Source organism: Puma concolor, chromosome E3 (assembly GCF_028749965.1).
Source record: "Puma concolor isolate L17-30 chromosome E3, mPumCon1.1.hap2, whole genome shotgun sequence".
NCBI lineage: Eukaryota > Metazoa > Chordata > Mammalia > Carnivora > Felidae > Puma > Puma concolor.
The window spans coordinates 9752501-9775592 of NC_141682.1; the positions used below are offsets into that span (position 1 = coordinate 9752501).

At 56.7% G+C, this 23092-nt stretch overlaps 3 protein-coding genes across 4 annotated transcripts in view; 2 read left to right on the forward strand and 1 right to left on the reverse strand.

Annotated features, from left to right (window-relative positions):
• STYXL1 (serine/threonine/tyrosine interacting like 1) overlaps window positions 1-3977 on the forward strand; it is a 71619-nt gene extending 67642 nt beyond the window's left edge. For both annotated transcript variants that reach the window (XM_086691785.1, XM_025923214.2), the window contains exon 9: window positions 3725-3977. In XM_086691785.1, coding sequence (XP_086547911.1) covers window positions 3725-3856 — 132 coding nt within the window. In that variant the 3' untranslated portion in view covers window positions 3857-3977. The remainder of the gene's footprint in view (window positions 1-3724) is intronic.
• A 1394-nt stretch (window positions 3978-5371) lies between these two features.
• TMEM120A (transmembrane protein 120A) lies at window positions 5372-11300 on the forward strand. The gene is made up of 12 exons (XM_025923197.2): window positions 5372-5574; window positions 7237-7355; window positions 7590-7706; window positions 9338-9397; window positions 9637-9732; window positions 9806-9895; window positions 10081-10146; window positions 10259-10320; window positions 10422-10514; window positions 10623-10687; window positions 10794-10862; window positions 10946-11300. Exons 1-12 carry the CDS (start codon window positions 5494-5496, stop codon window positions 11057-11059), a joined length of 1032 nt encoding a protein of 343 aa, XP_025778982.1. The 5' UTR covers window positions 5372-5493; the 3' UTR covers window positions 11060-11300.
• Window positions 11301-11451: 151 nt separating this feature from the next.
• POR (cytochrome p450 oxidoreductase) overlaps window positions 11452-23092 on the reverse strand; it is a 62499-nt gene continuing 50858 nt past the window's right edge. The window contains exons 3-16 of the mRNA XM_025923396.2: window positions 22047-22095; window positions 17840-17968; window positions 16358-16507; window positions 15707-15831; window positions 15310-15399; window positions 14942-15040; window positions 13886-14002; window positions 13664-13782; window positions 13263-13444; window positions 13001-13150; window positions 12443-12713; window positions 12218-12363; window positions 12034-12119; window positions 11452-11935 (exon numbers count right to left, since the gene is read on the reverse strand). Of these exons, the coding sequence (XP_025779181.1) occupies window positions 11791-11935; window positions 12034-12119; window positions 12218-12363; window positions 12443-12713; window positions 13001-13150; window positions 13263-13444; window positions 13664-13782; window positions 13886-14002; window positions 14942-15040; window positions 15310-15399; window positions 15707-15831; window positions 16358-16507; window positions 17840-17968; window positions 22047-22095 (1858 nt within the window). The 3' untranslated portion in view covers window positions 11452-11790. The remainder of the gene's footprint in view (window positions 11936-12033; window positions 12120-12217; window positions 12364-12442; window positions 12714-13000; window positions 13151-13262; window positions 13445-13663; window positions 13783-13885; window positions 14003-14941; window positions 15041-15309; window positions 15400-15706; window positions 15832-16357; window positions 16508-17839; window positions 17969-22046; window positions 22096-23092) is intronic.

The window sequence follows — 23092 nt, forward strand, 5'->3', positions numbered from 1 at the left end:
AGTGGAATGGCTGGATCGTATGGTAATTCTATTTTTACTTTTTTGAGTAATCACTGTACTGTTTTCCACAGCGGCTGCACCATTTTACATTCCCACCAATGGTGTGCCAGGTTTCCAGATTCTCCACATCCTCACTCACACTTCTTATTTTCTGTTGTTGTTGTTGTTGTTTAAATAGTAGCCATCCTAATGGGTGTAAGGTGATATCTCGTTGCAGTTTTTTTCTTTTTATTGTGTTAAAATACACATAATGTAACACCTATCATCTTAACCATTTATTTACTTATGTGCATCTTAACCATTTTGAAAAAGTGTACAGTCCAGTGGTATTAAATACTTTCTAGGGGCATCTGGGTGGCTTGGTCGGTTGAGTGTCCAACTCTTGATTTTGGCTCAGGTCATGATCCCAGGGTCATGGGATTGAGCCCTGTGTTGGGCTCTGTGCTAAGGGTGGAGACTGCTTATGATTCTCTCTCCCTCTGTCCCTCTTCCCCACCTGGGCTCTCTCTCTCTCTCTCTCTCTCAAATAAAAATTTTTTAAATCTTTAAATACTTTCTAGTGTTGTACAGCCATTACCATCATCCATCCCCATAACTGTTTTTATCTTGTAAAGCTGAAACTCTTTTAAGCTCTATTACACAGTAATTCCCCATTCTCCCCTCCCCCCAAGCCCGGCAACCATCATTCTATTTCCTGTCTCTATGACTTTAACTCTGCTAGTTACCTCATATCAGTAGATCACACAGTATTTTTTCTTTTGTTGACTGGCTTATTTTACTTCTCACGATGTCCTCAAGGTTCATCATGTTGTAGCGTGTCAGAATTTCCTTCTTTAAAAACATTTTTTTTAATGTTTATTTGTTTTTGAGAGAGAGAGGCAGAGAATGAGCAGGGAAGGGACAGAGAGAGAAGGGGAGACACAGACACAGAATCCAAAGCAGGCTCCAGGCTCCGAGCTGTCAGCACAGAGCCTGACGCAGGGCTCAAACCCACAAACTGCGAGATCATGACCTGAGCCGAAGTCGGACGCCCAACCGACTGAGCCACCGAGGTGCCCCAAGAATTTCCTTCTTTTTAAAGATAGAATAACATTCCATTGTGTATATATGCCACATTTTGTTTTTCCATTCATCCGTTGATGGACACTTGGGTTGCCTCCGTGTTTGAGGTATTGTGAATAATGATGCTACGAATATGGGTGTACAAATATCTCTTTCAAGACCCTGTTTTCAATTCTTTGGGGTGTATAGCTGGATCATATGGTATCTCTGTTTTTAATTTTTTGAGGAATCTCCATACTGTTTTTCCACCATGGCTGTACCATTTTACATTCCCACCAACAGTACACGAGGATTCCCTTTTCTCCACATCCTCACCAATGCTTGTTGTTGTTTTTTGTTGTTTTTCTTTTAATATTATAACCATCTTAATAGGAGTGAGGCATTATCTTACTATAGTTTTGATTTGCATTTCCCTACTGATTGGTGATGTCGAGCAAGTATTTTCATGTGCTTATTGACCATTCACGTATCTTCTTTGGAAAATGTCTATTCAAGTTTTTTGCTTACGTTTCAATTGGGCTGTTTGGTTTTTTGTTGAGTTTTAGGAGTTCTTTCTATATTCTTCATATTAGCACCTGGATATCAATCAGATATATCACTTGAAAATGTTCCCTCCCAAACTGTGGCTTGCCTTTTCACTCTGCTCATTGTGTCTTTTGATGCACGGAAGTTTTGTTTTGTCTGTTTGTTTGTTTGTTTTTGATTTGTCCAATTTGTCCATTTTTAATCCCCTGTACTTTTGGTATCCTATCCAAGAAATCATTGCCAAATCCAGTGTTACGAAGTTTTTCTCCTATGTTTTCTTCTAAGATTTTTGTAGTGTAAGCTCTCACACTTAGGTCTTCAATCGTTTTTGAGTTAATTTTTGTATATGATGTAAGGTTAAGTGTTCAACTTGACTCTTTTGCATGTGGGTATCCAGTTTTCCCAGCACCCCTTGCGCTTTCTCCATTGAATGGTTTTGGCACCCTCCTTGAAACCATTTGGCCACATATACAAGGGCTTATTTCTGGGCTGTCTATCCTATTCCTTTGGCTTAAATGTCTATCCCACTACTATGCTGTTTTTGATTACTATAGTTTTGTAATAGCTTCAGAGATTTGAAATCAGGGAATATGAGAATTCCAGTGCTGTTCTCTTTCTTTCAAGACTGTTTTGGCTATGTGGGGGTCCCTTGAGATTCTATAAGAATTATAGGATGGGCTTTTCAATTTCTGCACGAAATGCTGTTGGGATTTGGTAGAGGTTGTATTAAATCTATACATCACTTTGGGTAGTACTGACATCTTAACAGTATCCAGGCTTCCTGTCCATGTGAACGGGCTGTCTTTCCATTTATTTGTGTCTTTTCATTTTTTTTAATGTTTATTTATTTTTGAGAGAGAGAGAGAGAGAGAGACCCCGAGCATGAGCGGGGGAGGGGCAAAGAGAGAGGAGACAGAATCGAAAGCAGGCTCCAGGCTCTGAGCTGTCAGCACAGAGCCCAATGCAGGGCTTGAACCCACAAACTGCGAGATCATGACCTGAACCAAAGTCTGACGCCTAACCAACTGAACCACCCAGGCGCCCCATCTGTGTCTTTTAAAATACCTTACAGCATGTTTTATTATTTTTAGGTTACAGGTCTTTCGCCCCCTTGGTTAAGTTTATTCCTAAGTATTTATTCCTTTTGATGCCACTGTAAATGGAATTTTGTTTTTAGTTTACTTTTGAGATCATTTGTTGTTAGTGCATAGATACACAACTAATTTTGAGTGTTGGTTTTGTAATTTTGCAACTTTGCTAAATTCATTTATTCTAACAGATTTTTTGGTGTAATCTTTAAGGTTTTCTACACATCAAATCATGTCACCTGCAAACAGAGGTAATTTTACTTCTTCCTTTCCAATTTGGGTGTCCCTTCCTTCCTTCCTTCTTTCCTCCCTCCCTCCCTTCCTCTCTCTGGTTAGGACCTCTAGTGCAATGTGGAATAGAGGTGGTGCAAGCTGGCATCCTTGTCTTGTTCCTGATCTTAGAGGAAAAGCTTTCAGTCTTTCACCGTTGAGTATGATATTACCCGTGGGCTTGTCCTATATGGCCTTTATTATGTTGAGGTATGTTTTTTCGGTTCCTAGTTTGCTGAGGCCCATTTTTCCTTTTTCCTCTGTCCTCAACCCAGATAGAGACCAGTTTGTCCTCTTCCTTCGGGTAATGACCCTTCCTTCATTTTAAGGTGGACACCTGAAGGAAAGCAGTTGCAAGTTCCCTTCTTCAGAGAATTTCCCCACAGTTCCCTTCCCCTTTCCATTCATTTAGCCGTTCACAATGCCAACCTTTGTTGGGGCTGCACTGTGTGCCGGGCATGGGCATGGTACTCTCCTGCCCACAGAAGCTTTCACCCATGTTGTCTCAGCCTTCACAGGAGCCGTCTGAACTAAGAATGATCTCTGCCTCCATATCCAGCAGCAGATGCGCAGAGGTGCCTGCTCAAAGCAGGGCCAGCTCCTATGACTCCTTGCCCTGATGTATTAACTCCAGGCTGCTGCTGCTTCTGTGTCCAGCCATTAAGCCGTGTTGCTGGCCCACGGGCAGGTGCCTCCTGTCCCTCCTGAGCTGGCTGTGATAGAGGTGGAAGGGCTCAGGTCCAGTCCCTGAGGTCTGCTTTCTCTCCTTGCATTGACAGAAGTCCTGGGCCTACGTCAAGAAGTGTAAAACCAACATGCGTCCAAACCGGGGCTTGGTGGCTCAGCTGTCAGAGTGGGAGAAGGTCGTCCTCGGAGACCGTGTCACAGACATCTTGGATCCACTCTACTGATCTCCTCTGTGGCCCAGCTATGGGTCCCGAAGAACCTCGCTTGGGGGCTTCTTGTGGGTACTGGGCCAGGATGTGTAACCAGGTTGGTGTGGAAAGAGAAGGCCTTTGCTGCCTGAAGTCATGTAGCAGCCTCCTGTAGTGGTTCTTCTCCGGCTCCTCCTTCATGCCACAGAGCAGGCAAGACTCAGCAGGAATCCTCCCATCCCTGGGTCATCCTGGACACCCTTCCTGCACTCCTGAGGCTGCCTCTGGAAAAGCATTTGGCTGTCTGAACAGCTATCCCACATGCCCCGGTGACTTGGACCCTTTGGAGGCTATCTGGGAGGAGTTCCAGGGGAACTGCCTTACGTTGGTCCACAGGGGTGTCACAGTGCCCACCTATGGGCAGAGATCCACCCCCGCCCCCCCAGCTCCAGAGATGCCAGGCCCAGCCTTAGCCCAGGTGTCAGTCTCCACAGTTCTGACAGGTTTCTGGCATGGGGCACACCGTTGCCTCATCCCTGGTCCTAGAACTCCCCAGCCAGTCTGATGGCTTCTTCAGAGTTCCTTTCCTTCTCCCCCCACTCGTTTCCTCCTGGCTGGCTTCCCCAAGAAGAGATTTCCACCCCTCCTATCTCCCACACCCATGCTTCTAGAAATTCCTCAGGCCTTAGGGGGATTTTCTTCGGAATGTGCTTCCAAGCCCTGGAAGCACCCACAGCACAAGTCAGGAGATGGCACAGACGATGGGACTGACAGGGAACTTGGGATGTCTGCCCCTGTTCGGTCAGCAAACATTCTCTGCCACCCACGTGCGGCTGGGGAGGGACCTAGAGGTGAAGGCCATCTCACCTTCCAGGACTCTTTGCAGAAGGGTGAAATTGTCCTCCCCAACGGAAGCCCAAGCCCTCAAGGAGTGGGGTTTTGCCCGACGGATAAGGGCTTTCCAGCCAGCTCAGGCCTGAAATCCGTTGGGCTAGGAACTGGAACAGAGTTTGGGAAGGCTGCAAACAATGGCTCTGTGGGTTAGGGACCTCCTGGCAGGAAGGGCAGAGTCGCTGGCACGTTTTCTTTGGGGACCTGGTGGGGATTAGCCTTGTGTGTTAGGACGGGCAGTCTGGTGGCTCCTGCAAGGACAGTAGCGGTGAGTCTGGAGGCTGGGAGACCGTAAGGCTGCCGCTGTAAAAAAATCCAAGATAGAAAAGAGGCTTGGAATCCTCTTCCTGCAGAGGTGCTGCTTTCCCAAGGACGAAAGTGTTTGAGGCAGGGGTCACCCCCGTGGGCTTCAGTTTACTGTCAGCGTGACCGGGCGGAGCTCTGCGGGGCTAGCACGGGGCTGGCATGATCCCGTGGAGCCTGAGCTGGAGCCGGCGACCCCGGCGCGCGCCAGCCCCAGGATGGGCTGTGAGCTGCGAGCGGCGGGGAGAGCGCCCCAGCACACGTGGCCCCGCCCCCGCCCCGCCCAGGGCTCGGATTGGCTCAGGCAGGGGGCGGGGCTAGCGCTCTGGTAGCTTCAGGCCTTTTCCCATTGGTGGTCTTGGCGGCGCGAGCCCGGAAGCGGACGGGGGCGGCGGCGGAGGCGGCTGAGGCGCCTCGGGCGGGCTGGGGTTGCGGCGAGGTCCCAAGACTCGGCTTGTCCGGCGTGTGGCCCGGCAGCCATGCACCCCCAGGTCCCGGGCCCGTTAGGCGACTGCCTGCGGGACTGGGAGGAGCTGCAGCAGGACTTCCAGAGCCTCCAGGTGAGTGCCAGTGCGGGCGTCCATTGGCCCAGAGCCACGTCCCTCTGGCTCGAGGTCAAGGGTCGGGCAGCCCTGGGTCAGGCAGTGGGGGCTCAGGGCCAAGGGTCGAGGACGCTGGCGTGGCACCGGAGGGCGAGGAGGCCCTGGGTGCTGGTGGCCCTAGCTGGACCCTCCTCTCGGCCTCAAATGAGTGTCCGGTGGCAGCGCCCATCGCCGGCACTGCCGCTGCGACCCTGGTGGGGACCCGCTGCACCTAGCGGACCTGGGACCTTGTGCGGGGGCCTCGGAAAGAGGTCCCTGCCCCGTCCTCTCCCAGGAGAGCGGCCTCCTGAGTCAAAGCCGGCCAGGCCCAGTCTTGGGTCGGTCACCTCGCAAACATGCCTCGGGCGCCGGCACGGCTGGAGCCAGAGCAGAGCCAGCAGCGCGGTCCCCGCCCTAGGACAGCGCTGGGAGCTCTGGGCTCCCCCGGGAGGCAGGGTAGTGGTGTGTAGGTGCAGTGCCTGGATGGGGGCGGGGCCCATCCAGGGTGAAGGACAGCAGCCACGGAGGCAGGACTATGTGGCTACTGTAAAGAGAGTGAGGGGAGAAGTGGGTGGGCCAGACCCTGCAGGGACCTCATGGACGGGATCGGAATCTTTCTGATACCAGTAGGGAGCCATGGGAGGAAGTGTCTGGATCTGACTTGTATGCACCCTGTGCTGTTCTGTGGGGAGCCCCGAGGGGAGGGGTGAAGGCTGCTGGTCTCCTCTGGACAGGAGAAACTGGTTGGTAGGGGTGGCAGATGTAGCACGTGTTGGGTTCTGAGGGGGGTGTGGTGGCCCCTTTGGGCCATGAGAAACAAAAGAAGACCTAGAAAGGGTAGAGTACCTAGGCCGGCTGGGTACTTGGTCATGGCTTTATCTCTCCTGTACTGGTTCCAGCTCCTTCCTGTCTGCCCTGAAGCCTTGTAGCCCAGCCTGGGCCTGGCCAAGGCTACTGTCACTAGAGTTTCTCCTGAAGTCCTGAGCAGAGCAGACTTAGTCTCCCAGGCTGGCCACCCCTGCCTGACCTTCCTCACACTTCCTATGGTTGTCTCCAGGCTTCTCCTCTGGAAACTCACCCACCAGGGCAAAGTGCTCTGGGAAGCTTTGGGCCAAAGGTGCTGGGGGAGGGGTAGAAGGACTGATCTTACAGCTGGAGGTCTAAGGGCTGGAGCCTGATGACCTTTAACCTGGGAAGCAGATGCGGGGAGTGCCAGAGCAGCAGGCATCTTGGACAACCTCAGCTCCCCTGTGCTAGCAGGCCGGGTAGGCAGGAGGATCCGAGAGGACCAGAATGGCTTCAGGCAGCCTGATTGGTCCAGAAGGTAGACCTTGGGCCTAGAATCTGAACTCGAGGTGGGAACTAGTAGGTGGGCTGAGACCAAGAAACTTTCAGAAACTAGTCTGTTTCTGGGACAAGGGGGTCGTGATGGCCTCTGGGCTTTGAGGAGGAGCCCAGCCCCATCCCCTTGCCTGCCTTGGGGAGAGGGCAACCTCAGGGAGGTCCTTGGGCCGGCTGTCTCCTTTCTTTCTCAGACCCTCCAGAGGAGCCCCTGGGGCGTCTCTGCCCCAAGCCCTGTCCAGCAGGCGCTGGCTCAGGGGCCTTCTAACCAGCCTGAGCCTTCCCCTGCCTGCTCCCCAGGAGACCCACCGGCTGTACCGCCTGAAGCTGGAGGAGCTGATCAAGCTGCAGAACAGTTGTACCAGCTCTATCACTCGGCAGAAGAAGCGGCTCCAGGAGCTGGCTCTTGTCCTGAAGAAGTTAGGACCCTCCCCCGCCGCTTCCATAGTCCCCCATGCCTCCCGTACCGCCCTGGCCTAGGGCTGGGGAGTGGGCGTCAGATCTGGGTTGGGGGGAGAGCTGGCATTGACTCCTGAGTGTCCCAGGCGTGGCGTCTCCCCTCGCTGGGTCCTGTTGACCCTCCTGCCCCACGGGTGTCGGCTGGTGATACCTGGGGGCTCCCTGCCCTGACTCTGGCTTCTGTCTACCTGCAGATGCAAACCCTCCCTTCAGTCGGAGGCTGAGGAGGCTGCACGGGAACTGGAGAACCAGATCAAGGAGCGCCAAGGCCTCTTCTTCGATATGGAGGCCTATTTGCCCAAGAAGAATGGGTGAGACCCCCTCCCCCAAGCTCCGTTCACAGATGCTCCCGGGCGGCGGCCTGAAGCGCAGTTTCCTTTGGTTGCTTGGCTGGCAAATGTTCCCTCGACCTACTCTGGGCCGAACAGTCAGGCCCAGCCCTGTGTCCGGGAGATGGCACGAGTGACAGTGACAGTTCACGGAGATGGGTGCTTTGGGGAGGAAGGACAAGAACTAGAGGAGGACAGTGAGGAGTGCCTCACCCAACCTGAAGGTCAGGGAAAGCGTGGAGCACGAAGGAGTGAGCCTGGTGGGCATGGGAGGGTGGAAACCGCAGGTCTGGCCAGAGCTCAGGGAGGTGGTGGGCGACCAGAGGGGAAACCAGGCCTCGGAGTTTGCTTCGGCCCCAGTAGGCCGGGCAAAGGGACCTTTAGATCAGCCACCGTCACTGAGGAGAGTGGCAGGGGACGGTGTACAACCCTTGGCCGAGTAAAAGAGACCGCAGGCAGCAAGACAGCTGAGTAAGAGCATGTTCCAGAAGGAGGGGACAGCAGCCTCAGACCAGATGGCCCAGGGGGGTCAGATGCCATACGGAAGGGAAATGTTTCCTGGAAGTCAGGGCGGCCTTGGAGAGAACCACTCCACAGGATGGTGGAGGTGGAAGTTGGTAAGCGGGTGACCAAGAGCTGGGGGACGGGCACATTTAGGCAGCTCTTCCCAAGCTTGGCTGTGAGTGGAAGGGGAAACCAGCAACTGGAACTTGGCCTAGGGGTGGGGGTGGGGGAGTGCTTTTGCTGCACCCTCGTTTGTGTGTGTGTGTGTGTGAGTGTGTTACTTTGTACCTGGGGAAGACCTGGGCACATGTACCTTCGGGGAGGTGGGACCCTCGGAGTGGGAGACCCAGTAAAGGGAAATCCCTGGGGAGGTGGGCAGGGCTGGGCATGGGCCCTTCTCATTTGTGAGGGGAGGGCGTGCGGAGAGGGTGAGGAGGGAGGCCCAGGAGAGGTCAGCCGCCTGGAGGGAGGGTTTGACGAGGCCACTGCAGGGATGGCATAGGGAGCTGGGGGTTATGGGGTCGACGAAGTGGCTGACGTGCAAGGGGGGCTCGAAACCTCAGCTGGCTTGGGAAAGGAGCCTGGGGTTGGGGGGCCTGGAAGCCTCAGAGAGGGCCAGGGTCCACATGGGGCAACCCACCTGGGAGGCTCAGGGTCAGAGCACAGGCTGAATTTCGGAGGGAGCCCTTATGGGCCGGGAGGGGGCCCTGGCGGGGCGGACTGGGGGCTGGAGGCTGTCAGGTAGCAGGAATGGAGGAGGTGATAGCGGGTGTGCGCACTCACAGGCACCGAGCCCTGCCCCGGGCTCGCAGGGGCGATCCGAGATGTGGGCACGGCTGCCAGAGGGTGGGAGAGCCAGGCCGCCCTGGAGGCCCTGGGGAGAGACCAGGGAGGGGACGCTGCTGGTTTGCCCTGGAGCGGGACTGGGGAGCAGGCAGAGAGGCTGGGCCTTGGCGTCTCCCTCCCCTCGAGTGGGTCCGCAGCACCCCCAAGGTTGGAACCCTAGGCCAAGGCCACGGGAAGTCCGGGTAGGGATGGCGGCCCCAGCTCTGCGCCTTTGGCTGCCCTCCCCGTCGGAGCCTCTCCTCACCTGGTGTCCCCTCTCCTAGGTTGTACCTGAGCCTGGTTCTGGGCAATGTCAACGTGACACTCCTGAGCAAGCAGGCTAAGTAATTTGTTGTCGTGGGCTGGGTCCCCACCCTGCTCGCCACCCTCCCGGGTCCTTTCCATCCCGCCCCAGCTGCCCCGGCTAAGCCTTGGGGCGCAGCGGTCAGCGCCGGGGTCGCTGTCCCGGGCCAGCCCGTGCGTCCTGCGGAAGTGTGTCTGAACAGGAGCCTCCCTTCCGGGTGGAGGCGAGGGTGGGCCCTGCCGGCACCCCGGCCTGTCCCACGAGTGTGTGCCCACCCAGGTTTGCCTACAAGGACGAGTACGAGAAGTTCAAGCTCTACCTCACCATCATCCTCATCGTCATCTCCTTCACCTGCCGCTTCCTCCTCAACTCCAGGTGGGTGCGCTGCTCAGGACTAGGCCCCCGCCCCCCTCCAGGCTCTGGCACCGACCCTCTGCCCCCTCCTCAGGGTGACAGATGCCGCCTTCAACTTCTTGCTGGTCTGGTATTACTGCACGCTGACCATCCGAGAGAGCATCCTCATCAACAACGGCTCCCGGTGGGCAAGGGGGCGAGGCGGGCGCTGGAGCTCCCCGGGGAGGGGGTGCGTGCCCCGGGCCCCCGAGAAGCAGGCACTGGACCGGGGTGCTGCTTTCTTCCCGCCTCGGCCTTGCTCCCTGTCCCTGAGCACCAGTCCTGGGGGCTGAGGGGACAGGAGTGACACTGGCTTCCCTATGTATGCAGGATCAAAGGCTGGTGGGTTTTCCATCATTACGTGTCCACCTTCCTGTCGGGAGTCATGCTGACGTGGTGAGTGGCAGGGCTTGGCTCCCAGGCCCTGGGGGGTCGAGGGGGTGAGTGCGGGCCAGAAAGGTGGTGCCCCCCCCGAGCTCCTTACCCTTCCCACCGCTTTCTACCTCAGGCCTGACGGCCTCATGTACCAGAAGTTCCGGAACCAATTCCTGTCTTTCTCCATGTACCAGAGTGAGTATCTCAGAGGGCCCCGCTCGGCTCAGGAATCCCCCACGGGGAGGGGCGGGCCGAGGACTTGGGGCCCCAGCCTGGTTCTGATGCCCCCGCCCCAGGCTTTGTGCAGTTCCTGCAGTATTACTACCAGAGCGGCTGCCTGTACCGCCTGCGGGCCCTGGGCGAGAGGCACACTATGGACCTCACTGTGGGTGAGTCGGGCGTGGCCGCCCTGCTTGGGAGCCCGGAAAGGGAAGTCCTCTCCTGTCCACGTGGGTCTGAGAGACCGTGCCCATCTCCGTCGTCTTTCCTCCCCGCAGAGGGCTTCCAGTCCTGGATGTGGCGGGGCCTCACCTTCCTGCTGCCCTTTCTTTTCTTTGGACACGTAAGTCGTCCCTGCCCCTGCGCGTCTGGCTGGGCATCCCCGTGTTCTGGCTTTGGGCCCGAGTGGGGACCGGGATCTGCTGCTTGAAACCTCCCATTCCTCCCAGTTCTGGCAGCTTTTTAACGCGCTGACATTGTTCAACCTGGCCCGGGATCCTGAGTGCAAGGAGTGGCAGGTGAGCGGTGGGGGGGGGCCCCCGGAGAGGCATGCCGGGAGGGCCGGCGCCCGGCCCCGTCCTGACCCCACTTCCTCCCCCAGGTGCTCATGTGCGGCTTCCCCTTCCTCCTACTCTTCCTTGGCAACTTCTTCACCACCCTGCGGGTTGTGCACCAGAAATTCCACAGTCAGAGGCGTGGGAGCAAGAAAGAATGAGCCTGGGTCTTCCCCCGCCCGCCCGGCTCCCTACGACACCCCTGGCCTGGAAGCGGGTTCTGGCCCCTGTGTTGAAGGGGTAGGGGGCTCCCCTCAACCAGGAGGGTCTCTTCTGCTCTCCCTGGGGTGTTGTGGGCTCTGAGGGCCCCAAAGGCTGTGCTGGAGAGGAGGGGCCTGGGCCTATGGCCCAGGCCTGCGGGGAGCTGGGGGCCAGCAGCCTCAATAAAGGAAGGGCGGCACAGAGGTGGCTTGAGGCGTGTGCTCTCCGAAGGGTGAGGCAGGGCCTCTGCGCCACCACAGCATGGGTTCTCGGGGCTCCTGAGCTGCTCTCTGGGGGGTCTGAGTAGACCCAGGGGGAGGCCCCGGATCTGCTCAAGCAATACCAGTCAAAATACAGAAAACAGAACTTTATTCCAAGGACCAGAGATTATTTAAAATTATTTACAGTCATTGAAAATAATGCGGAGGGGCTGGGCCCCAGCTCAGCTGAGAAGAGCCCCTTCTGTACAGCCACCAAGGGCCGGAGATGTTCACAAAACACAGGCCCTGGTCTCCCCTGACCACATGCCCTGGGGCCGGGGTGCTCCAGAGGGTGCGTCTGGGGCCTGGACGGTCCCTCGGCCCACCTCCCGCGGCAAGAAACCAGCCAGGAGACTGGCAGAAGGGAGCGAGGAAGGTGATTACAGGGAGAAGCAAGTCTGTGGGGCTTGAGGAGCAGGGCCGGGCTGCCCCTAGCTCCACACGTCCAGGGAGTAGCGGCCCTTGGTCATCAGCTTCTTGATGTAGTCCACGGCCTGGGCGTGCTCCATGGCCCCCACCTCGGCCACGATGTCGTAGAAGGTGTTCTGCACATCCCTTGCCATGTTCCGAGCATCCCTGGGGCAGGATGGAGGTGGCACTGGGCAAGGGGCCCCCCCCCCAACCCCGGGCAGGCAAACCCCACCCCGCCCCTCCCCTCCTCTGCCCCCACTCACCCGCAGACGTAGATGTGGGCACCCCCCTCGTGGATCAGCTTCCACAGGTGCTCCTTGTCCCTCTTCAGTAAGTGCTGCACGTAGACCTGGGGTGGGGTGGGGGGGGGTGGGCAGAGGTGGCACGGTGACGAGGCGGGTCCCGCGGCCCTGAGACCCAGCCCAGAGGGGCCGCCCGAGGCCTCACCTTGTGGGGCTGCTCCCGAGAGAAGGCCACGTTGAGCTGGGTGAGGGAGCCGTCCTTGTGGAACTGAGTCAGCTCTTCGCGGTACAGATAGTCCTCATCAGACCGGCGGCAGCCGTAGTAGAGCAGCGTCTCCCCCACGTCCTTGCCTGGGGCGGTGAGCAGGGGTGAGCAGGTACCCAGGCACACGGAACCCCACGGAACCCCACCCCATGCCCACACACTTACCCTGCTGCCGCAGCCAGGCCCGCTCCTGGATGAAGCCTATGAAGGGTGCCACCCCTGTGCCAGGGCCCACCATGATGACAGGGGTGGTGGCCTTGAAGGGCAGGCGGAACTGGGACTTGCGCACAAACATGGGCACCAGGGCCCGGCGGCCGTTCTCCCCTGCAGGCTCCTTGGCCCGAAGCCAGCTGGTGGCCACCCCCTTGTTGATGCGGCCAGACTTGGTCTCGTACTCCACCGCCACGGCACAGATGTGCACGGAGTTGGGGTGGACCTGGTGGGAGTGGGGCAGGGGTGAAGACACCTGAGGCCCTTCTCTCCTGCCCCCCTGGCCCTGTCACCCCAGCCTCCTCAGCATGGGGGCTCTTCTCACCCTTCCTGGTGCCCAAACCTCGAAAGCCCCTTTCCAGCAGCTGTCCTGGCTGGCTCTCAACACCAGTAGAGAGCCGTTTGCAGTCTCGTGGTCCAGCCCGCTGGACATGAGGCGCTTGGGGCAGAGCTGGGGCCACAGCTCAGGGCACCCATCGGCTGTGCCCTCCCTACGTGGGCTGGGCCTCGCACCTTGGAGGATGAGGCGATGGAGTAGTAGCGGGCCTGGAGACGAGGCAGCAGCTCACACAGGTGGTCGATGGGGGGCCGCAGGGACGGGTAGTCCTGCAGGATGGCCAGGATGTGCCGCCGAGCCTCCACCACCCAGCTCAGGTACAGCTCCTGGGGAAGGCCAAATGCGGGGTGAGACCTGGGGGGGAGTGAGGGGAGGCGCCGTGGCCCAGGTGACAGGGCTGAGGTGGTGGCTCCCCAGGTGCAGCGGCAGCAGGCCTACCTTGCCCTCGCCCGAGGAGGACGCCATCTTGCGCAAGTGCTCCTGCTCAGAGGGCTCCGAGGCGTACTGTGCCAGCTCGTAGAGCACATTGGTGCGTGGCGGGTTGGTGATGTCCAGGTAGTAGGTGAGGGCCGTGCGGTACGAGGTGGGGCAGGGGAAGGGGTGCTTCTTGTTGGACTCCTCTGCAGGGAGAGGGGAAAAGCATTTGGGGTTAGTGGCCGCTGCCCAGCTAGTCTGTTCCAGAACCTGGAATCGTGGGGTCTTGTGTCTGAGGGCCACGAGGGCACCAGGGCTTTGGGCTTAAGCAGCTCAACCTATCTACAGCTTTGCCAGGGGCCCATTCCTGCCGGCTGCCTCGGGTCCCGGGCTGGAGGGCAGGCAGCCTCGATTCCAGGACTCACCGTCCAGATTGTTCAGGGACATGATGACGTCCAGGTCAGCACCCAAGATCTTGCCGAGCTGGCTGACCAGGGCAGAGTCATTGGCTGGGTAAACGGCCACATGGTCCCCAGATTCATACCTAGGGTTGGTGGGGGGGTGGATTCGAGGCTCAGGAGGGGGTGGAAGGCAGGGCCAGGAAGCTCTGAGAGGGGTGGGTTGGGGGAGGGGGTGGCTGCCAGCACCTGAGTTTGGAGTCTGAGATGTCTAATTCCAGGTGCATGAGGTGTCGCTCAGTTCCCTGGTTCAGCTTCCGGTTGGTGGTGACCTCAGCCAAGAACGGATTCTTGGCATCAAAGGGGCTGGGTGGGAAAGAGAGCAGCTCAGTGATTGGCCAGGCCCTCAATCTGAATCTCCCTGCCCCCAAGGGACCCTTCTGGTTTCACAGAACACAGGGAACCTTAGAGCCAGCCTCCCAGAGCCCCAGGAAACCTCTCCAATTATGTAAAAGGTTCTCCCAACCAGATTCAAGGCAGTGCCCCCAGTGACCCCCAGAAGTGGGCAGAGCTAGGTTATCAGTGTCTCCATTTACAGATAAGGAAACTGAAGCCGGTTCCTAAATGTGGGGGAGACCCTTCACCCACTACCTGTTTGTGGGCTGAGTGCACAGGAGGACCAGGCCCCTTGTAGATGGCTCCCTACGACAGAAGGTGCCTGGGTTCTGCCTGCACAGTCACTGAAATGTTGGGTTTCCTGTTAAAGCAGGGCCACTGGTCTTAAATCCTCAGGGTGTTAGGGGGACTTTTTCCTGGGCGGCTCCAGGAATCTGGGCACCACCCCGGGGTAAGGCAAGTCAGGGGCCCAAGAGAGGAATGCTGTTTTTGGATAAGAAGTCCAAATACTGAGGCAGGTTTTAAGAAAGCGAGTCCTTCCTGCCAGGGCTCAACCTGGACCCACAGCCATACTCCGGATGTCCTGCTCCAGGCACTGGTAGGGGCCTCCCCACCCCCGGATACTTAGAGCAAAATGTCACATTAAGTACAAACTGAGCAAGTGTCTGTCTCCTGGTGGCCGCGCCCTGGCCTGAGGGACCCCTGGGAGAGAGCCAGGGGGCAGGGCCTAGGTGTGGGCCTGCCTCTGTTTCTCTGCTCTGGGCCTTACGCCCTCCCGTGTGGTGAAGGTGAAGTCATGGGTGCTCCCACCCACACCCACTCACGGGCAAGGGCCTGCAGGGACTCACAGGACTGCCAGCCATTGGGGGCACCCAGGGCCACAGGCCCCCAACCGTGCTCTCTACTCACGGTTTCTGGTTCTCGTAGCTCTTCAGTCGGCCCATCTCTCCCGTGTACACCTTGGCCACGTCTATGTCTGTGTGGACCACGAGCTCGTACTGGCGAATGCTGGCAAGGGGAGACAGGGTGAGGTGGGGAGGGTCCGGAGGATGGTGGGAGGGCTGGGGAGCCCGGGGTGCTGCAGGCTTCGAGGCGATTCTGGGAGAAGGTGAGGAAAGCCCCCCCAGTGCCCGTCCCTTCCAGGCAAAGCCCAAGTGCCTTAACGCGGGACCCAGGACCCCCTGGTCCTGTGACTGAGCATCTGCCAGCTTCTCCTGGCGTCCCCGCCGGAACCCAGCGGGCCAGGTCTCCCACCCCGTGTGCGGACACACACTCACCTCGACTCCTCTCCGGTGGCTTCCACCCCAAAGTGTTCGCACACGGCCGGCCAGAACTGCTCTCGCCACGTGATGAAGTCCTCCTCCAGGCTGGCGGGAGGAGGGAATGAGTCGGGCCCCAGGGAGCCCCTCTCCCCGCCCAACCCGAGGAGCCCCCTGGGATAGGGCCCGAGCCACCAGGTGGCGTTTGGGGCGTCTGTGCTAAGCAGGGGCGCTGGGAGCCCAGAGGATGTAGAAAAGTGAGGGGGGGATGGCGCTGGCCTTCCCTTGCCCTCGGTGATGCCTGTACAGGTGGCTTTGCGCTCCCCTCACGTGCCAGAGTCGGCCCTGACCCTGTGGGTTCCCCAGACATGCTGGCCGGGGTCGGGGCTCCGGGGAGGGGGGCCCGGGCACTCACTTCCCATCGTCATCGCCCATCCCCAGCTCGAAGATCCGCTGGGCGCCGAGCTGCTCCAGCCGCTTGTCCACATACTTGCCCATGGCATTGAAGTGCTCGTAGGTCTTGTTCCCGAGACCAAACACCTGTGTGGACCCAGGGATGGGTCTGAGGCCTGGTCAGCGGTCAGGGGTGGGTTTCCCCCGTGCCCCCTAAGGGTACACCGCACCCGTGGGCCTCTACATCCTGCAGACAACTTGCACTGTGAGGCGGGCCACCTCTGGCCCCCGGAAGTGGCTTTGTTTCAGTGGCATGTGGCCCCTAGGCCTCAACCCTGGGCGGCCAGCAGGGTCAATTCACCCTCCCCGCCCGGTGTCCCTGGCCCGGCCTACAGCGGTCAGCCTGCTGCACCCTTCTTGTCTTTGGTCTACTGCAAATAGTGCCCCCCGGAGCAAAGCGGGACTGGGGACCCGGGAGCAGGGACTGTCAGCACTGGGGCCCAGGGCAGAAGAGAGGCCTGACCTGTGAGCAGCCCTCCCCGCCGGGTCCCCCGCTCTAAGCCTCTGTTCTGACACCTTGGCCTACCCTGGCTCATCAGGACGAGGTGGGAACTGACGGTCCAGAGGCACCGTAAGGTGCAGAAGCCATGGGAGAGAAGATGGGGAGGCTCACCGCATACTTGACTCCGGAGAGGTCCATATCCGTCTCCTGGAGCCAGTCGTAGAAGTCCTGTGCGTTGTCCGTGGGGTCCCCCTCACCATAGGTGGCCATGCAGAACACCGCCAGGGAGTTCTCGATCTCCGGCAGGCTGCCCAGGTCGGCCTGGAGAGACGAGAGCAGGGCCCGGGCCCAGCGACCGTGACTGAGCCTATGTCAGGGGTGTGCCTGATGGGATGCAGACAGGAGAGCCCAGGCCCTGCCCAGGGCGGCTGCTGTGGGATGGGAGGGAATGATTCTGTTGGGAAGGGGCACGAGCAGTCGGAGAAGGCTGCATGGAGGGGACTGACATTTGAACCAGTGCCTTTCCAAAGGAAAGGGAACAGCAGGCACAAAAGAACACGGGTAAGGGCCTGGGTGTTGACAGGCAGAAGCAGGCTGGGTTCTGGGCCACCAGCCAGTGCGCAGAACGTGGTTCTGTGCACCGGGCCCTGGGGGAGAACCTCATGGTCCCACAACGTCCTGGGACCACAGCAGGGCCTGGGCTCTCGCAAATTCCTAACCAGCTGCTGGCTAACTTAAAACCCAGGTCTGCGGACAGACGGGCGGCAGTGCCGGTCCCCAAGACCCAAGGGTGGGGGTGGAGCGGGTGGGGGACGGTTGGGTTTGGGAAGAGCTCGTGTGGTGAACTCAGGAGAGACTGGTTTTGGGGGAAAGTACATCTGGCAGCAGCCCCATCAGGGGAGGAGAAAGATGGCGACTAGGACCTCCTGCCCATCAGCCTCTTCCCTTACTGTCCACCGCGTCTATGTGGGGCTGGTGGCCTGGCTGTCATTAGCTCCCTGACCCAGAAAGAGGCAAGCAGACGGCTAGAAGTTTCTTGGGCTTTTGAGAGCTGCTTCCATGTTAGGGGAAGGACAGAGAACCGATCCCTTGAGGACAGTGAGCAAGGTGAGCCTGTCCCTCGGCGCCACGCTGGGGGCAGAGCACCTGGAAGGGACACTGAGTCCTTCAGACTGAGTCCAGTGGTAGCCGGAGGGAGCGACAGGTCCACGGCAAATGGGGGCCTCTACCCCCAAACCTCAGGCTCCCCGGGCCCCTCCCCAAGTGGCCAGACACACCAGTTAATGCAGCCTCATTTCAAAGCCCAGTGAAGGGCTCCCTGAGATGGCTGCAGGGGGGTGGAGGGAGAAGCGGAGACCCCTCTTCCCCAGACTGCTGAGACCCCTTCATTAGGCCACGCCCCCCCTCCCGTGCTTGCATCCCCTCGCCCCGCCCTGCCCCGCCCAGAGCCGAGCTGGGAAGGCTGAGCGTGGGCGGTGCCAGGCGCCTATGCGCATGTCTGGGGCCAGCTGGCTGCCTGGACAAACGACAGGAGAGGCGCGTCCGCGTCCGTCCCTGTGGCTGACTCGCCCTTTACACACGTCCACGATCCGGATGCCCTGGTCAGTGCTACTGGGGGAGCCAGGAGAAGGGTCGGGAGTGGGGACTACTCACCAAGTCATACTCCTCGGGGTCTGCAGCCATGCCCCGCATCCCGTAGCGGTGCGCGTCCTTGGACAAGCGGTTGGCAAACTCTTCCGCCGTCCCCGTCTGGGAGCCGTAGAACACGATGATGTTCCTGCCCTAGGGAAGGCCAGACACGTGGGGTCAGTGAGGGACCAAGAGCCCAGAGGCTTCTCCAGAGACTCTAGGTGGCCATAGGGTGGGCTAGGCAGGTGAGGTCTTTCCAGGGCATCCTCTTCCTTCCTGCCCCAAGTCTTCCTAAGTCACTCCGGGGCTATCGTCCCACTGCCCCAGCTACTGTGGAGGACAGTGACAAAGGCCACCCAGACATGCAGCTGCTCAAGGTCACACTTTGGACAGATTTTTAAAGGACACGTTAAAAAGCACGATGTAATGTTCAGTAAAAAAAAAGACCAAACAGTATTCTAGCGTAATCCAATTTTGTTCTCTACGCACAATGGTGTCCATATATACATTTATACACACACACGCACAAGGGAAAAAGTCTCCAAATGGAGAATTATGGGTAAGTTTTTCTGAATACCTATTCTTTATAAAAATCTAGATAAAAGGAAAGGTGCCCAATGGGCTGGCTCCCACATTCTTCATTCCACCCTCCTCCTCCTGTGGCCTCTACAGCTGGAACTCTACTCCCCAGACTCTCAAGGTGGGGCAGCAACTTTGGTCCAGCAAATCAACGTGCTTTACGAGGTCTGGAAGGTGGAAGTGAGGTACAGGCCACCTTCTGGTCCCTTTATGTAGCCATGAGGTTTCTCAGCAGTAGGATTTCAGTGCCCTGACCCCTAGAGGGGTCTCTGATTTTTGCATGGAGCCCTACATATAGGTACAAAGGAAAAAAAGAATGTATGGATTATAATTGCTTTAAAATGTCTGCATACCTTTTACATTTCCTGAATTTTCTACCAATCATTTAAAAAGGTATTTTACTTTATTAAAAAATTTTTTTTCTAATGTTTATTTTTGAGACAGAGCGTGAGCTGGGGAGGGGCAGAGAGAGAGAGGGAGACACAGAATCTGAAGCAGGCTCCAGGCTCTGAGCTGTCAGCACGGAGCCCGACGCCATGAACCACAAGATCGTGACCTGAGCCGAAGTCGGACACTTAACGGACTGAGCCACTCAGGCACCCCTAAAAAGTTATTTTAAAATAATCACTTACAAAAACTACTTTATAAAAAAGAAAGGCTTATAGAATACCAGGCTAAGGGGACAAAACAGGATATAAAATAGCAGCTAAATGTTTACAGCGGCATCAAAACATATGAAGAACTTCAAAATAAGCCTTAAAAGGAGCGCCGGGTAGTTCAGCCGGTTAAACGTCCGACTCTTGGTTTTGCCTCCGGTCACGATCTCAAGGTCTGTGGGTTCAAGTCCCATGCGGGCTCCACACCAGCAATGCGGATGCTGCTTGTGATTTTTCTCTCGCACTCTCTCTCTGCCCCTCACCTACTCTTTCTCTCTCAAAATAAACTTAAAAAAAAAATTAAGCCTTAGGAGGAACTGCAAGAAGTTACGGATAAAGGGTTCAACCGCAGGGAAAGGCCCTGGGTTTGCAGGGGAAGTCTCAACACAGAAGAGGTCCAGTTGTCCGTTATCAATCCAGAAATGCAACACGAGCTGGCAAAAAATCTGAACAGCTCTTTTTACTTCCTCAAAGCGATATCAAAAAATAAATATAAATTCGTCCACTGGAACAGGATTGAGCAGCGAAAAGGAACGAAGTGCTGATGTGCAACACAGACCGGACAAACCCTGAAGACGTGATACTAAGTGAATGATTCCACTTAACACGAAATGTCCCAAACCGGCAACTCTGTAAGGGATGCAGGCAATTAATAAAGTGGACGAGCGGTTGCTTTGGGCTGTGGGTGGGGGTTAGGAATTGGTGGGAAGTGGCTGCTAATGGCTATGGGGTGGCCATTTGGGGTGCTGAAGAGGTTCTGAAGCAGTGGTGATGGTTTGCATAAATCTGGGAAAACGTTAAAAAACACTGAAGGATATGCTTTTTTTTTTTTTTTTTTTTTTGATCTGAGAGAGCGAGTGCAGTGGAGAGGGGCAGAAGGAGACGGAGAATCCCACGCAGGCTTCTCGCTCAGCACAGAGCCCAACGTGGGGCTCGATCTCACGAACCATGAGACCACGACCTGAGCCGAAATCAAGAATCAGACGCTTGACTGACTGAGCCCCCCAGGCGCCCTGAAGTGTATACTCACTTTAAAAGGGTGACCTGTGTGGAGTGCACACTGTCTCGTTAAAGCTGTCACCCCAAATGCATACATATGAACTAATGGCCAGGGAAAGGGGAAGAGTTGTGGGGGTGGGGCAGAGCCTGGCAGTAAGGACGATCCAAATAAGCTTTCTAAAACCTCAGTAACTGAAACTGTAGGATACTGAACACAGAAAGCCAGATCAAAGCACTGGGACAGGAAAATCTAGAAAAAGGTCCAAACACATACGGGAATTATGTATTCGACAAAAGCAGTGGAGAAAAGGCGGATGCTACTACACGGAACTGAGCGGTGCACAAAAAGGAGCCGGATCCATGCTGCGCGGCTGACGCCGGGATAAACTCCCAGCAGACCGAACGTTAATTATGAACAAGGAAAAAGTACTAGGAAGCACCAGAAGAAAACGTGCAAGAATTCTTTCATCTCCTTAGAGTCAATGACTCCAAGTCCAGGAGTCGCAGGAAGAACAATAAAGTGCACTGTGTAACTTGTACACACACACACACACACACAATGCCAGGTGAAAACACAAACTACTAACTGGGGAAAATATCTTTAACTCGTGTCACAAACAAGGGGTTAATCTCCCTAAAATGTTAAGGAATTCCTCGAGAAGGCTCAATCCCAACAGAAAAGTGGGCAAAAGAGTTGACCAGAGAGGGGGCGCCTGGGTGGCTCAGTCAGTGAAGCATCTGACGCTTGGTTATGGTCATGATCTCACGGTTTGTGAGATCGAACCCCAAGTTGGGCTCTGCGTTGACACTGTGGAGCCTGCTTGGGATTCTCTCGGCCCCTCCCCTGCTCTTGCTCTCTCTCTAAAATAAATAAACTTAAAAAAAAAAAAAAAAGATTTGAACAGAGAATCCATAAAGAAAGAAATGCCATCATCAGCTACAAAAATCTGCTGAAATGCATTCATAAGGAAAATGCAAATTAGAAGTGCACAGGAATATCTGCTTTTAACCTAGAAAACTGGCACCCCCCACCCCGACTCGGGCGATACGCTCTACTGGCAAGGCTTTGGGGCAACAGGTTTTCTCACACACGGCTAACGAGAGTGCCCTGGTGTGAGCCGGGGTCAGGGGAGGGACAATCTGGCAGCTTCTATCACACTACAAATGCACACACCTCTGGGTCCAACGATTCTACTTCTGGGATTTTATCGTATTAGCAGATGTGGAAATTGGCCTAGAGTCAGAGCAGCATCGTTTGTAAGAGGTGGAAGTTAGGAACAGTCCAAGTGCCCGCTGGCAGGGCAGTGTCCAAACAAATTCTAGGATTCACGGTCACGGGATGAAATCACTACGCAGCTACAGTAAGGAACGAGGGCGGGGTCTCTGAATCGCTAGGGAAGAAACGCCAACATAGATCAGCCAAAAAAAAAAAAAAAAAAAAAAGGCACGGTCTATAACCGTGTACGTAATAGGCCAGCTTTTGTGTTTTAAAAAGATGTAAAATGAGAATCTGGGTTTTTTTTCCCCCGCGTGTGCATCAAGAAGCTCTAGAAGGATCCATAAAATACTAACAACGATGATGAGTGGCAGGAGAGAGGCTTTCCCCTGAATAGTTTGGGATTCTGACCATGCGCATGAGGTACTTTCTCGTAACATTTAACAAACAAAACCGGATCAGGCTGTAGCTGCGCTCCGGCCACAGCTATGTGAGGTTTCCGTCTGCTCGTGGGCAGAGCCTGGACCGGGAGGGAGGACGAGGGACAGTCCCCAGAGTCAGAGCGAGGGGAGACCCTTACAGTCTGGTTTGTTCACCAAGTAAACATCGGAGGGTAAACTGTCTCAGGAAAGCAGAGCACCTTTGACGCTTTGGTTAGATGACACTGTTCTAGCCCGCTCTTCCCTCGGCTCCAGTGAAGCTGGCCTTCTGCTGGACCTCCCTCCCCCGGCTGCCAGGGCCGCGACCCCCCGCAAAGAGCACAGACACACAGAAAACTCACCGTCTTCTTCATCTTTTCCACAAAGCTGCTGTCTTTGACAGAGGAGGTCCTGAAAAACAGAAGTAGCTGATGGGCAGGGGGCACATGTGGCAGCATGGAGGGGAGCCCCAGCTCCGGCCCGAGCCGCGCCTCGGGCTGGGGGACAGGACCCCGGGCGGGGCCTCCCCGTGTCCTCTACGGCAGGCCCGAAGCCTCTGGAGACACCACCACCTTCAGAGCCAGGACCTGCGGCCCCAGACAGAGGAGAACGAGGGTGGAGGGCTTGACTCCCATCCCGTGCCATCCAGCCAACAGTTCCGATGGCCCGGTCACCCCTCTGATCCCCACAGGCTCCCAGGGCCACAGACCGGGGCAGGCAAGTCCCTTCAGAAGCTGTCCCAGCCTCGCCTGACGTTCTGCTCCACACTCGGATGCACCGATTTATATGCCGCTCCCTCGTGATGGCCCTCAGCATTCTGTCCCACCGCGGCCTCCAGCCACTTCCTCTGCTGACAGACCCCTGCTCCACCCCTGAACCCCGTTTCCGTCCCCCACACTGGGCCACATTACCTGTTCCCTCCTCTGTGACCATGGCACCTTCTAAAGCCCCAGACCTCATCCTCTCCAGAGAGGAGCCCGTCTACTCTCCATTCCCTGCTGCTGGCCTCGTGCCCACTCCCTCCCTTTTCCTATCCTTTCCCTTCTCTCTCTCCCTGCCCCAGGCCTGCAGGGCCAGGTAAAGACGCCCAGTGAGCCGCGCCAGGGACTCTCAGGCCTATGCCAGCAAGGTGCAAAAAACATACCTTTCTCTGAGCGGCAAATCTTTAGATTGTGTGAAATGCAGCCCGTCTAAGATATGGCTGTCTCCATTCAAAACAAAATGAGTAATGGGGCACCCGGGTGGCTCAGTCGGTTAAGTGTCCGACTTTGGCTCAGGTCATGATCTCACAATCCGTGAGTTTGAGCCCCACGTCGGGCTCTGTGCTGACAGCTCAGAGCCCGGAGCCTGCTTTGGATTCTGTGTCTTCCTCTCTCTCTCTGCCCCTCCTCCGCTCTCTCTCTCTCAA

Excerpts from the sequence above, each read along its gene's own strand:
- TMEM120A (XM_025923197.2), top strand. The coding sequence starts at position 5,494 with ATGCACCCCCAGGTCCCGGGCCCGTTAGGCGACTGCCTGCGGGACTGG. Across the intron at positions 10,147-10,258 it reads TCGGGAGTCATGCTGACGTG|GCCTGACGGCCTCATGTACC; the intron begins GTGAGTGGCAGG and ends TTTCTACCTCAG. Across the intron at positions 10,321-10,421 it reads GTCTTTCTCCATGTACCAGA|GCTTTGTGCAGTTCCTGCAG; the intron begins GTGAGTATCTCA and ends CCCCCGCCCCAG.